We start from the raw sequence: 13,064 nt of genomic DNA on the forward strand, positions 1-13,064 counted from the left end.
ATTTCATTTAAGTTTAATTTAATTACAATTTTTGAAATTAAGATGATATTAAAAACTAATTTACTACAGATATATATCAGATCTCCAGTCAAGGCAGATGCAAAGGCATATTAATGATGTCCAAGGAAGAATATGGAATTTCTAAAAGATGATTAAAATGGTTTTACCAGGGACTCACACAGATACTTTTATATCAGTGTTCATAACAGCACCATGCACATAGCCAAAAGGAGGAAACAACCGAAGTGTCCATCCATGGATGATTGGAATAAGCAAAATGTGGTGCATACATATGATGCAATATTATTCAACCTTGAAAATGAAGGAAATTCTGACACATGCTGCAACATGGATGCACCTTGAGGACAGCATGCTAAGTGAAACAACTAGAAATAAAAAGACAGATATTATTATATCATTGTGCTTATATGAAATACCTAAAATTTATTCATTTTATATTAAGATCTACCACCCCTCTTTTCTTTTGTTTGCATTTTCCTTGATCTAGTTTTGCCCATTCTTTTATTTTTCAGTCATTCTGAATCACTTAGTTTTAGGTTTATCTCTTTTATAATAGTGATTTTAAAATATGTTTTCAGGATATTCCTTTCTTCACTTGGTAGATACACAATAGGAAAAATTAATTTAATAAACAGGAGACAGCCTCTGGTAGCCTTGTGTATATATTAGTTCTTCAAGGTAAAAGAGACTGAGACAATCCCAGGCTCAAATTGTGCTTGGGTGGAGCCTTCTTTGGCTAGTAGGGTTAGGTTATGGTCAGAGGGACAGCCACATTTGGCAATATATTCAGTAGCCATGGGTTCAAAGGATTGAGATAATGTATCAGAGGCACATAGCTCCAAATTCAGATGTGCAGCACTGTCTTGCTTCAGCCCCAGGAGATGAGTCAGGGCCCAGCATGTTCTGACAACATCAGCTGGGTCCAAGACCCCAGAGGTATAAGAATGGTCCATTGCTACAACCTCAGCCAGGTTCAAGGGGCCTTGCACTCTCCAGCAGCATCTCTGGAGAAAATTCTCAGCATCATAATGATGTTGGGAGGAATCAGTGGAACACAGTCAGGGTGGTTCAGTGTCATGCTGTCTGGGGATGTCAGATACGGGCCAGCACACATCAAAGCATCAGATCCAAAGTCTCTCCAAAGGTTGAAGATGGGGGCACTGCAGCTCCTGGAAGGCTTGATGGGATGCTGAGATGCAGGCCTGAGAGATACAGGCTTGTCTATCAAAGTTCCATCCCAAATAGGGGCAAAGCCCCGGGATCAAGAGCTCTGTGTGCTGTGCCACTTGGTGGGAGATTAGAGGATCCCCTCCTGAGCTCCTAGTTCCTGAAGAAGACCATCACGACCACCTCTTCCAGTTGACAGGCAGAGAACCAGGGCAAACAGACCCGAGATAGATGGTGGGCCATGGTGTGTTCTTGGGAGCCTCTGGGGTCAATGACCTTTGGATGGGCATCAGTTTCCTGGGCTGCCACGGGGAACTAGGGAAACTGCAACTGGTACACATGGGCTCAGTGGTAGGTCCCACCATCCAGGACCACAGGCCTAGAAGAAGTCAGGTCCAGAGGAGCTTCAGGCCAGGTGCAATGTCCTCCTGCCAGGTAATGAGCTCCTGGCTGGCCAGCACCTTGGGCTCCCTTTGATCCACAATGGCCCCATCTTGCTAGCTTTTCCACAGGTCATAATGATCAGGTTTCATGATGTGCATGAAGGCGTTCATGGAAAAGGCCACCCTGTCCTCCCCACAGCTACACTGAAAGGCCATATTGCCATAATCTACCCATCCTGGGTGATGAAATTGATGGTCTCTGTGCAGTTGAAGCCTGTGTGGTAGTCACAGGGAAATGTCACTGTGAACTCTCCAGCCTCCTGAGTCATGCTATTGAAGGGAATCCCATTCTGCATGAGCACTGTGGGCACGATGAGGGCCATCTTGTGCCACAGGAAGGCCTCATAACCCTGAGAACTACCTGGAAAACTCCCTGGCTGAGCATTCCAGGTACCGACTATGGTTTTGGGGCACTGCGTACCAATATAGGGGCTCCCTGAAGTGATGGTAGTTGATGTAAGGGTCCATGTCCTCCATGAGCTATGGAAAGGTGGTCATCCACATGCGAAAGTACAGGTAGGGTGTGTTGACACTCTCTTCGATGACAACCTCACATTCCTACTCCAGAAAGTCCTAAATTGTTCCTACGTGTCCATGATTACATTATTTACTGTTTTCATCAAATAGGAGGCTGAGGTTCTTCCAGTATTTTCTTTCCAAATATTCAAACTTCTGGTGTGGTCGAGTCCAGTATATTTCAGAATGTTTGAAGACAAATGTGTGACAAACAAAATGCTGAGCTTTAAGCTACCTTAGTAATTTAGTGACGCCACGCAGGCTTCAACCACAGCTTTAACTGTACAGAGGCCATCAGTTCCACCACCCAGGATGGATCGATTATGGCAGATTGGTATGGTGTGTTAATATCAGGATTTAAGGTCAAATCATAACATATATAAAGAGGAGTATCTAACTGAACTGAAAGAAAAAAATCAGCAAGTTCAAAAATGATTGAATTTAGCACTCAACTCAGTAAACTGGATGAATTAAAATAAAAAAGGAAAGAAAATAAAGGTATAAGCAGAAACGATTACAAAAGAAAATATTACACCCAGCAGAGGTAATAACAAAAATCAAAATCTGATTCTTTGAAAAGACCTTTAGAAGTTAAAAATCACAGGTAGGAAGAGGAAAGAGTATACAAAGAAACTACATTGTGATAAAATAATAAAGCACATAGCTAAACCTTGTAGAGTTTTTTTTAATTATAATTGAATCCTGTGAGAAACTTGGTAAAATAATTTTCCCGAAAGTACAAATAGCAGAAAGTAGTCTAACAGCAAAATAAAACAACCAACTTTCTACAAAATATTTCTAGTTTTATTTTGAGAAAAGGTAACACCAAGAAAACATTTTAATTCAATGATAGAAACATGGTTATAGTAAGAAATATTCATAATCAAAAACATGCACCATGTTATAAGTACCTACAGTTACAAACCATTTCTTCCACACCATTCCCCATATTTTAAGTTCATGTATGTTGATATGATCAGATTTGCCATTTAACAGAATAGAGAGGGGGAAGACGTGTGATTATTATATCAGCTAGATGTGCTCACTGCATGCTGTATTATTTCTCTTCCAGGCCTTGGTGACTGGAAGGGCAGTTGACAGGCATTTTAATAAACTGAACAGCCATTTGTTCTTCAGGACAGGGCTTCTTTTTTCAGGAGCAATCAGAAGAAAACAGGAAACAGCTCAGCACTCTGCACTGCAGCAGGCCACCTTAACAGCTAACCAGCATCACTCAACTGCTATGCAGCGGGCCTGGTACACAAAAACACAGAAGAGATTAGAATTGTGTTTGCTCAAAACCTGGTCTTTCCACCTGAAAAATCTTTATACAAATTTGGGTCACATTACCAGTTAGATTTAAAGGTAATAACATTACACATAGACATTTATACTGCCTTTTGTAAGTTTTTAACTTTAAGGAATGAAGGCAGTTCTGAGGCAATGTCGTGACAGCGTTGGTCTGTGTGTAATGGCTGCACACATTTCTTAAGACACAGGAGGCCACAAATTAGGTTACCAACCTGTTCATTTCAAACCAAAAATATCAGCACTATAAAATCAAATATACGCTGGGCGAAGGGGCTCACACCTGTAATCGCAGAACTTTAGGAGGCCAAGGTGAGCAGATCACTTGAGCCCAGGAGTTCGAGGGCAGGCTGGCCAACATGGCGAAACCCCGTCTCTACTAAAAATCCAAAAATACAAAAATTAGCCCTCCATGGTGGCTGGCGTCTGTAATTCCAGCTACTCCAGAGGCTGAGGCCTGAGAATTGCTTGAACCCAGGAGGTGGAAGATGCAGATGGCGCCACTGCACTCCAGCGTGGGCAGCAGAGCTAGACTACATCTCAAAAATAAAACACACACAAAAAAGACAAATATAAATTTTCCCCTCAAATATCCAAATCCAATCTAAAGTCGTTCACCTCACTAAATTACAAGAAAATGTGAAAACAACAAAATGGCACATAAAATGAATCTTGCCATCTGATGCAACGCTTCAAACTGGTAAAAAAGGTAGACCAAATGTCACACAACCGTTTCATTAGGCAGTCGCTTCTTCCAGTGACTCTGCTTCCATGGACTGAGTATGGAGTCCTTTTCCCCAAGTCCTCCATCACGCGTTAGCTGATGATCATTTTCCTAGGAGGGCACTTGTCCTTTTTCCCTTTCAGGAGACTTGGGAGGACTCTTGGATTGCGACCTGGACTTGGATTCCCTCTCGGATGTGGGGGGAGGATTCCCGGACGTAGATCTAGACCTGGACCGTGAGCAAGATCTGGAGACGGAGGAGAACTTGAATCTTCGCGGAGAGCTGGATTTGGAGGTTGATGGAGATCGAGAGCGAGACCCAGACTTCGAGTGAGAGCGGCTGTAGGGAGATCTGTTGCGGGAAGACCGGATGTAGGGAGACCTCCTGTAGCGAGATTCCCTGTAGTGAGAGTCCCTGTAGGGAGATCGGCTGTAGTGATGCCGGCTGTAAGATCGACTGTAGGGAGATCGGCCATAGCGAGATCCCCTGTAACGAGATCGTCTGTAGGGAGATCGGCTGTAGCGAGATCTCCTGTAGGGAGATCGGCTGTAGCGAGATCTCCTGTAGGGAGACCTGCTATAGCGAGACCCCCCATAGTGAGATCTGCTGCGGGACCTAGAGTAGCTGGGACCCCGGGATTGGCTGCGGTGTTGCCCCCTGGGGCTGCGGCTCCGCCGTCCGTAGCGGCCGCCCCAGGACCTGCCGCGTGGCTCTTCCTGGCTGCTGCCAGACAGGTCCCGGCGGCCATAGCGCGCCACTTGCACCCGCAGCTCGCGTCCGTCCAGCACCGCCCCGTCCATGGCGGCCTCGGCGTCTTGCGCGTCGCTCCAGTCGTGAAAGCGGACGAAGGCGAAGCCCCGGGGCGCCTTGGTGCGGTGCTCCAGCGGGATGTACACGTCGCCCACGCGCCCGTACTTCTCGAACACGCGCCTCAAGCTGTCGGGAGAGGTGCGGTAGGTCAGGTTGTCCACCTTAAGGGTGATCATGCCGTCCACGTCGGGAGGGGGGCGGCCGCAGCTCATGGCTCGGAGAGCAGTCCTGGCCCGGAAACTGGCGCTGCACTGGGCGCTGGCGGGGCGACCTGCGTTCCTCTCTCGCGGTTGCGCCCCGCGTGGGGACGCCGGGAGAGACCTGGGGGAGAGGCGGGCTGCGGAGCTCCGCAGGGAGCGCTCTGGAGCAGCAATTCCCAAATTCCCAATTTCAGGCCAAATACTCCAGGACCCAGAGGAAGGTTTCCTCTTGGTAGCTGAACTCCAAATGAAGCCAGGTCCCGAAGATCCTGGCTTTATACCTGGGCAACATCCTAACCTAATCAGCGCCCAGCTAATGTAATCACTGGGCTGGGTTTGCATTAGACGTCCCACCCTCCCATAACCTTCCCTTTTATTCTGCATTTTAAATCAATCTTAGAACAACGCTGTGATTAAAAGTCAATTTATGGGAACAGGCAATCCAGACAAATATTAAACAAAAGGAACCTAGGGTAGCAATATTAATATCCAGTGTATTGATATGATCAAAGAAGCACATTTTATAGTTAATGAAATGTCATAGGAAAATATTACAGTATTACAGTAATGAACTTTATGCACCTAACCACATGGCACTGACACACAGAGAGCCAAGACTCAGACTTAGATGGTAAAACTGAAAAGTCTGCAATCATGATAGGAGATGTTGGTTTTTTTTTTTAATGTAACAGCATTTTAATCGAAACCAATAGTGCAGAGAACAAAGTTAGGAATGCTATATAATTTAGCTGGGTGCGGTGGCTCACGCCTGTAATCTCAGCACTTTGGGAGGCCAAGGCGCATGGATCACCTGGGGTCGGGAGTTCGAGATCAGCCTGGCCAATATGGTGAAACCCTGTCTCTACTAAAAATACAGAAAATAAGCCAAGCGTGGTTGAGGGCACCTGTAATCCCAGCTACTGGGGAGGCTGAGACAGGAGAATCGCTTGAACCCTGGGGGTGGAGGTTGCAGTGAGCCGACATGGCACCACTGCACTCCAGCCTGGTGGACAGCGAGACTCTGTCAAAAAAAAAAGCTATAGAATTTGCAAAACAAACTTAAAACTGTGATCATTGTAACCTGCAACTACCAAAAACCAAATGGAAAATGCTTTTCAATATGTAGAACACGTTTACAAAAATTTCCCAGTGCAGCTACAAATAAATATCAGTTACAATTCCATAAGTTAATAAATTGAGCATAATCTTGACCTTGTTGAAATAAAATTAAAGGTCAAAAATTTAAAAACTGAATCTGACTATATTTATTTGAAAATTAATATCCATATTTTCTAAAAATCTATAAATCTTTGTGTTGAAATCCAGCAATTAGTAAATAAAAACAAACAACATGAAATATTAAAACAATGATAGAATTATAAATAAACAAAATGCAATCTAGACTAAAGATGATTAATAAAACTGCAATCTGATAATGTTAAAAAAAAAAAGGTGTGGCAATACTTATGAAGAAATAAAGTTTCTAGACCTGTGCAGGAAATATAGAAAGAGCCTATAGCCATCTTGGAGTGTTGGAAAATAAGAATGTGGTAAACACAAAACAAACAAAAGTATTGATGAGGTTATGTAAGAACATTTATGGGGTTATATTAGAAGAGCACAAGAACCAATGAAAACAGCTCCCAATGGCCAAATCTTAAACAAGTTAAGCAACAGAATAACTAAAATATTATTGAATTATAATCCAAAGAATAAAATAAATACCTGCGAGTTCACGCTGTTATGAATAAATGAGTAAATTTAACAAATTGGAGAGAAGAGACAAAACCCCTCTGCAGAAGAATTCTAAATAAATTTACTAAAATGTTGCTCATTTTAAAAATGTTATGTAACCTTATATAAATAGAATTGTGCTTTATGAAGTTGAATGGGTTTTTTTGTTTGTTTCATTTCCCTCATCTATGTTGTTCCGTGTAGCTGTACTTGGTCCTGTTGCCTGCTATAAGGTGTCCAATAGTATAAATGTTTCTGCTGTTGATGGCATTTGGATTGTTTCCACCTTGGCCTCTTACAGTGTTGCTCAGAACACGCTTGGACGTGTATACTGGAGCTCATGTGTCCTCTTATCTGTGAATGGATCCCTCGTCATAGAATACAGGCAGCCCGTGCCTCTGCCCGGCCGCCCCGTCTGGGAGGTGAGGAGCGCCTCTGCCCCGCCATCCCGTCTGGGAAGTGAGGAGCACCTCTGCCCGGCCACCCATCGTCTGGGATGTGAGGAGCGCCTCTGCCGGGCCGCCCCGTCTGGGAAGTGAGGAGTGCCTCTGCCCGGCCGCCCCGTCTGGGAAGTGAGGAGCGCCTCTGACCGGCCGCCCCATCTGGGAGGTCTACCACGGAGGCCAGACGCAATGTGGGGGCTGGACGTGGTGGCTCACGCCTGTAGTCCCAGCACTCTAGGAGGCCGAGGAGGGTTAATGACTTGAGGCTAGGAGTTCGAGACCAGCCTGGTCAACATGGCGAAACATATGAAAAATATAACAGACCAACCAACCAACCCAGCAACAACAAAATAGGTCTACCCTGGAGTCATACTCTAATTTTTTCTATTTTCCTCCCTTTCTGATCCTTTATCCCACTTTCTTTTTCTTCCTCTTCCTTCTCCTTCTTCTTTGTCAAATAGAGGATTGAGTTATTATCATTGATCCATACAAAGTCCCTCTCTCATTTATTTTCTTTAATTCCTACCCCCCATTTCTATTCCCCGTCTTCCCATGTGCAACCTTCCTAATATGTTTGATATGCATCTTTTTGTTTGTATGTATTTTTAGAAAATGTTTATTGTTTTGTATGCAAAAAAAAAATTAATAAAACTGGCATGTCTTCAGGAAAAAAAAGAGTACAAAATTACAGTTAGATGAGAGTAAGTTCTGGTGTTCTATAGCACAATAGGGTGACTCTAGTAAATGATATTATAGTGTATATTTCTAAATATCTAAATAACTAGAAAAGAGGGGGCTGAATGTTCTCACCACAAAGAAATGGTGAATGTTTGAGGTGATGAATATGCTGAACACCATGATTTGATCATCATACATTGTACACATATATCGAAACTTCCCTCTGTACCCCACAAATAATGTACAATTATTATGTATCAATTAAAAACAAAATAAAAAGTGAAAAAAAAAAGAATACAGGCAGCCCACTGTAACCTCTGGGCTCAGCATCAGTGAATTCAACCAACTATAGGTCAAAAATATTCAGAAAAAAAATAAAATGAATGTGTAAGTAATTCCTCTTCCTCTACTTTTCAGAATAGCTTGAGTAGGACTGGTATGAGTTCTTTAAATGTTTGGTGGAATCCCTCCCTTCCTCCCTCCCTCCCTCCCTCCCTTCCTTCCTTCCTTCTTTCTTTATTCTTTCCTTTTCTTCCCTCTGTGGCCCAGGCTGGAATCTAGTCGGCTCCCTGCAGACTTCCTGCCTCCGGCTCCGGTGATTCTCCTGCCCCGGCCTGAGGGCTGCCTGGGATTGCCGGCGCGCGCCACCACCGCTGCCTGCTTTTTCTCCTTTGGCTGCAGGCGCGGTTTCGCCATGTTGGCCAGGCTGGTCTCCAGCTCCTGACCCCGAGTGCTCTGCCCGCCTTGGCCTCCCGAGGTGCTGGGACTGCAGACGGAGTCTCGCTCACTCGGTGCTCGGTGTTGCCCGGGCTGGAGTGCGGTGGCGTGGTCTTGGCTCGCTGCAGCCTCCGCCTCCCAGCCGCCTGCCTTGGCCTCCCAGGGTGCTGGGATTGCAGCCCCTGCCCGGCTGCCGCCCCGTCTGGGAGGTGGGGAGCATCTCTGCCCGGCCGCCCCGTCTAGGAAGTGAGGAGCGCCTCTGCCCGGCCACCCATCGTCTGGGAAGTGAGGAGCGCCTCTGCCCGGCCACCCATCACCTGGGAAGTGAGGAGCGCTTGTGCCCCGCCGCCCATCATCTGGGAAGTGAGGAGCGCCTCTGCCCGGCCGCCCCGTCTGGGAAGTGAGGAGCGCCTATGCCCGGCCGCCCCATCTGGGAAGAAGTGAGGGGCGCCTCTGCCGGCCGCCCCGTCTAGGAAGAAGTGAGGGGCGCCTCTGCCCGGCCGCCCCGTCTGGGAAGTGAGGAGCGCCTCTGCCCGGCCACCCATCGTCTGGGAAGTGAGGGACGCCTCTGCCCGGCCACCCATCATCTGGGAAGTGAGGAGCGCCTCTGCCCGGCCGCCCTGTCTGGGAAGTGAGGAGTGCGTCTGCCCGGCCGCCCCGTCTGGGAAGAAGTGAGGAGCGCCTCTGCCCGGCCACCCATCGTCTGGGAAGTGAGGAGCGCCTCTGCCTGGCCGCCCCATCTGGGAAGTGAGGAGCGCCTCTGCCCGGCCGCCCCATCTGGGAAGTGAGGAGCGCCTCTTCCCGGCCACCCATCGTCTGGGAAGTGAGGAGCGCCTCTGCCCGGCCGCCCCATCTGGGAAGAAGTGAGGAGCGCCTCTGCCCGGACACCCCGTCTGGGAAGAAGTGAGGAGTGCCTCTGCCCGACCGCCCCGTCTGGGAAGAAGCGAGGAGTGTCTCTGCCCGGCCGCCCCGTCTGGGACGTGGGGAGTGCCTCTGCCTGGCCGCCCCGTCTGGGAGGTCTACCACGGAGGCCAGAAGCAATGTGGGGGCTGGACGTGGTGGCTCACGCCTGTAGTCCCAGCACTCTGGGAGGCCGGGGCGGGTTGATCACTTCAGGCTAGGAGTTCGAGACCAGCCTGGCCAACATGGGGAAACATGAAAAATACAACAGACAAACCAACCAACCAACCCAGTGACAACAAAACAGGTCCACCCTGGAGTCATACTCTAATTTTTTCTATTTTCCTCCCTTCCTGATCCTTTATCCCACTTTCTTTTTCTTCCTCTTCCTTCTCCTTCTTCTTTGTCAAATAGAGGATTGAGTTATTATCACTGATCCATATAAAGTCCCTCTCTCATTTATTTTCTTTAATTCCCACTCCCCATTTCTATTCCCCATCTTCCCATGTGCAACCTTCCTAATATGTTTGATACGCATCTTTTTGTTTGTATTTTTAGAAAATGTTTATTGTTTTGTGTGCAAAAAAATTAATAAAAAAACAAACAAACAAATAAATGTTTGGTGGAATTTAGCAGTGAAGCCATCAGATCCTTAGCTTTAATTTACCGGGAGACTTTTTATTACAGCTTGGATCTCATTATTTGTTATTGGTCTATTCAGGTTTTGGATTTCTTCCTCATTCTATCTTGGTAGGTTGTATGTGTCTAGCAACTTGTGCATTTCTTCTAGGTTTTTCAACTTATTGCCATATAGTTGCTCAGAGTAGCCACTAATGATACTTTGAATTTCTGCAGTATCTATTGCAATGCCTCCCTTTTCATTTCTGATTTTATTGATTTAGATCTTCTGTCTCTTTTTCTTAATCGGCTAAAGGTTTGTCAATTTGGTTTAACTTTTCAAAACAACTTTGTTTCAGTGATCTTTTGCATTGTTTTCCTCATTTTGATTTCATTAATTTCTGCTCTGATCTTTGTTATTTCTTTTCTTCTACTAATTTTGGATTATTTCTGTTCTTACCTTTCTACTTCTTTAAGAGGCATCATTAGGTGGTTTATTTTAAGTTTGTCCTCTTTTTTGATGTAGGGACTTATAGCTATAAACTTCCATGTTAGTACTGCTTTTACTGTATCCTATAGGTTTTAATATATTGTGTTTCCATTATGATTTGTTTCAAGAGATTCTTCAATTTCCTTCCTAATTTCTTCATTGACCTACTGGAGATTCAGGTGCATATTGGTTAATTTGTATGTGTTTGTATAATTTCCAAAATTCCTCTTATTTCTATTTCTAGTTTTGTTCCACTGTGTCCAGAGAAGATGCTTGGTATTATTTGAATTTTTGAACTTTTTAAGATATATTTTGTTACCTAACATATGGTCTATTCTTGAGAATGATCCATGTGCTGAGGAAAAGAATCTGTATTTTACAACTGGTGGATGAAGTGTCCTGTCAATATCTATTAGATCCATTTGATATAAGGCAGACTAAATCTGATTTAGAGCCTTCTATTATACTATCTTGCTCTGCCAATTCCTCCAGTTTAAGCTTATATACACCCATGTAATCATCACTGTAAATGAGATGCAGAACATTCCCATAGCCCCACAATATTCTCACATGCCTAGAACTTTCCAGTTAATTCCCACTCTCACCAGAGGCAACCACGACCTAAGTTCTATGAGCACAGCTTATTTTGGCCTTTTTTTTTTTTTGGAATGAATATAAAATGAATCATTGCTTTTTATAACTGAATACTATTTAATATGCTATAGTTTTTCCACTCATCTGTTCAGACACGTGGATTATTCACAGTTCCTGATTTTTAATGGTTGGGTAAATACTCAGGAAGAGAACGGCTAAATAAGTGGTCAAGTTTACAGAACATTGACAAACAGTTTTTCAGTGGGGCTGTATAATGTTACATTCCCACAAGCAATGTATGTGAGAGTCACTTGCTCTGAACATGATACTGTTTTGCTCAGAACAGAGTACATGGTTCCAGTTAATCCAGGAGTAAAACTGGTATTGATTCATCATGCCAATGGCAAGATGTTTGCTTCTTGCCCTTGTGACTTCTGATGTTCAAAGCGACATGTTTTCACCAGGGGTCACAACAATAATTCCATAAATTAAAAGCTGAAATTCTCATGTGGCCATTTCTATCTCCTCACATCACTAAATAACCATGCAAAGAACTATGATTTCAGTAGAGGTGACTACTCTTTATTCTTTCAAGAAAATTAGGCTTTTGAAACACAATGAAACCTGAAGTAAAGTTGTAGGACAAGTCCATTATGGAACAGACTTCAGCACCAAGATCTTTCTTAACAAGTGTGCTTGGGATCCATATCTGAGAAAAGGAGACGAAGGAAGCATGTTTGAGCACAGGGAAAATTGGAGCTGAGGATTAGGGCCAAAGATAGTCTCGGCAAATCTGGAGCACAAATGACCCTTCAGCAATGTGCTAAGTTGAGCAAAGGTGGCCAAGATTATGCTCCAGCACTGAGCAGTCATGAAATGTGGGCCAAAGTGGGAAGGGGCATGGCTTTGGGTGAGGCAGCTCTCTGCAGCTGAAGACTGTCTGCTTACTGCACTCCAGGGCCAATGAAGCTTTTATCTATCACATAAAATTTCATTCCTTGGTCATGCAGGATGTACTCAGGGATCAGCAGTTCTCTTGGGCTACTCCCTTCCAGTGAATGAAGTGTACTTTCATCTTTGGTTCCACCATGTCACTATTAGCTTAAATCCCTTTTCAGCCAGGCATCTTAGTCCATCCTCCTGTATGCCTGGAGACCCTATATTGTCCCTCAGCTTGAATTTTCCAAAGAATAAACTCCTTGTTATGTTAAGAAAGAGAAAGTTGCATGAATGAATGGGAGAGACAGGATGGTAAGAGTTTTTCTGCTCTTTATTGAGAACTTTAGACAAGCACCAGGTTTGGATTACTCATGCTTCAAAATTTACAGCCTTCCTGAAATTCTGGATGGGAGTGGGGAAGTTAAGGAAGGGTGGTACTAAGGTGGGGAGTGGTTTGCTTCTCTGAATGTTTCCTTCTTCATCAAAACTATCATTTTCAATGTTAAAATATATTCTGAATTTTTCCATTTCTGTGCATTTGCAATACTAACAATTAAGTGTAAGCAACTGTCACTCTCACTTGTATTATAAATAGTCTGATTGCTTCTCCCACTCACACATTCTCCACAGAACAACTAAGCTGATTACTTAAATGTGTCATTCACATCTTTTCCACTGCTGTTTTAATGCCTTCTCGTTTCAAGTTGAAGGAACACCACATAATGCACCTGACATGAGACACAAGGCCCTCCATGTTCTGC

The 13,064-nt window shown here is 44.6% G+C and overlaps 1 protein-coding gene across 2 annotated transcripts; it reads right to left on the bottom strand.

Annotated features, from left to right (window-relative positions):
* Positions 1 to 4,290: 4,290 nt before the first annotated feature.
* LOC100587315 (serine/arginine-rich splicing factor 8) lies at positions 4,291 to 5,202 on the bottom strand. Of its 2 annotated transcripts, XM_012495888.2 has the most exons (2): positions 4,769 to 5,202; positions 4,291 to 4,531 (listed from the first exon to the last, which is right to left on the bottom strand). In XM_012495888.2, exons 1-2 carry the CDS (start codon positions 5,200 to 5,202, stop codon positions 4,291 to 4,293), a joined length of 675 nt encoding a protein of 224 aa, XP_012351342.1. The 2 variants fall into 2 exon arrangements, with proteins under 2 accessions (XP_012351342.1, XP_003253510.1); XM_003253462.3 differs by having other exon boundaries at positions 4,291 to 5,202.
* Positions 5,203 to 13,064: the final 7,862 nt, after the last annotated feature.

The sequence above is a fragment of the Nomascus leucogenys genome, chromosome 15 (genome assembly GCF_006542625.1).
Source record: "Nomascus leucogenys isolate Asia chromosome 15, Asia_NLE_v1, whole genome shotgun sequence".
NCBI lineage: Eukaryota > Metazoa > Chordata > Mammalia > Primates > Hylobatidae > Nomascus > Nomascus leucogenys.

Coding starts and splice junctions, on each gene's coding strand:
- LOC100587315 (XM_003253462.3), bottom strand. CDS start 5,202: ATGAGCTGCGGCCGCCCCCCTCCCGACGTGGACGGCATGATCACCCTT.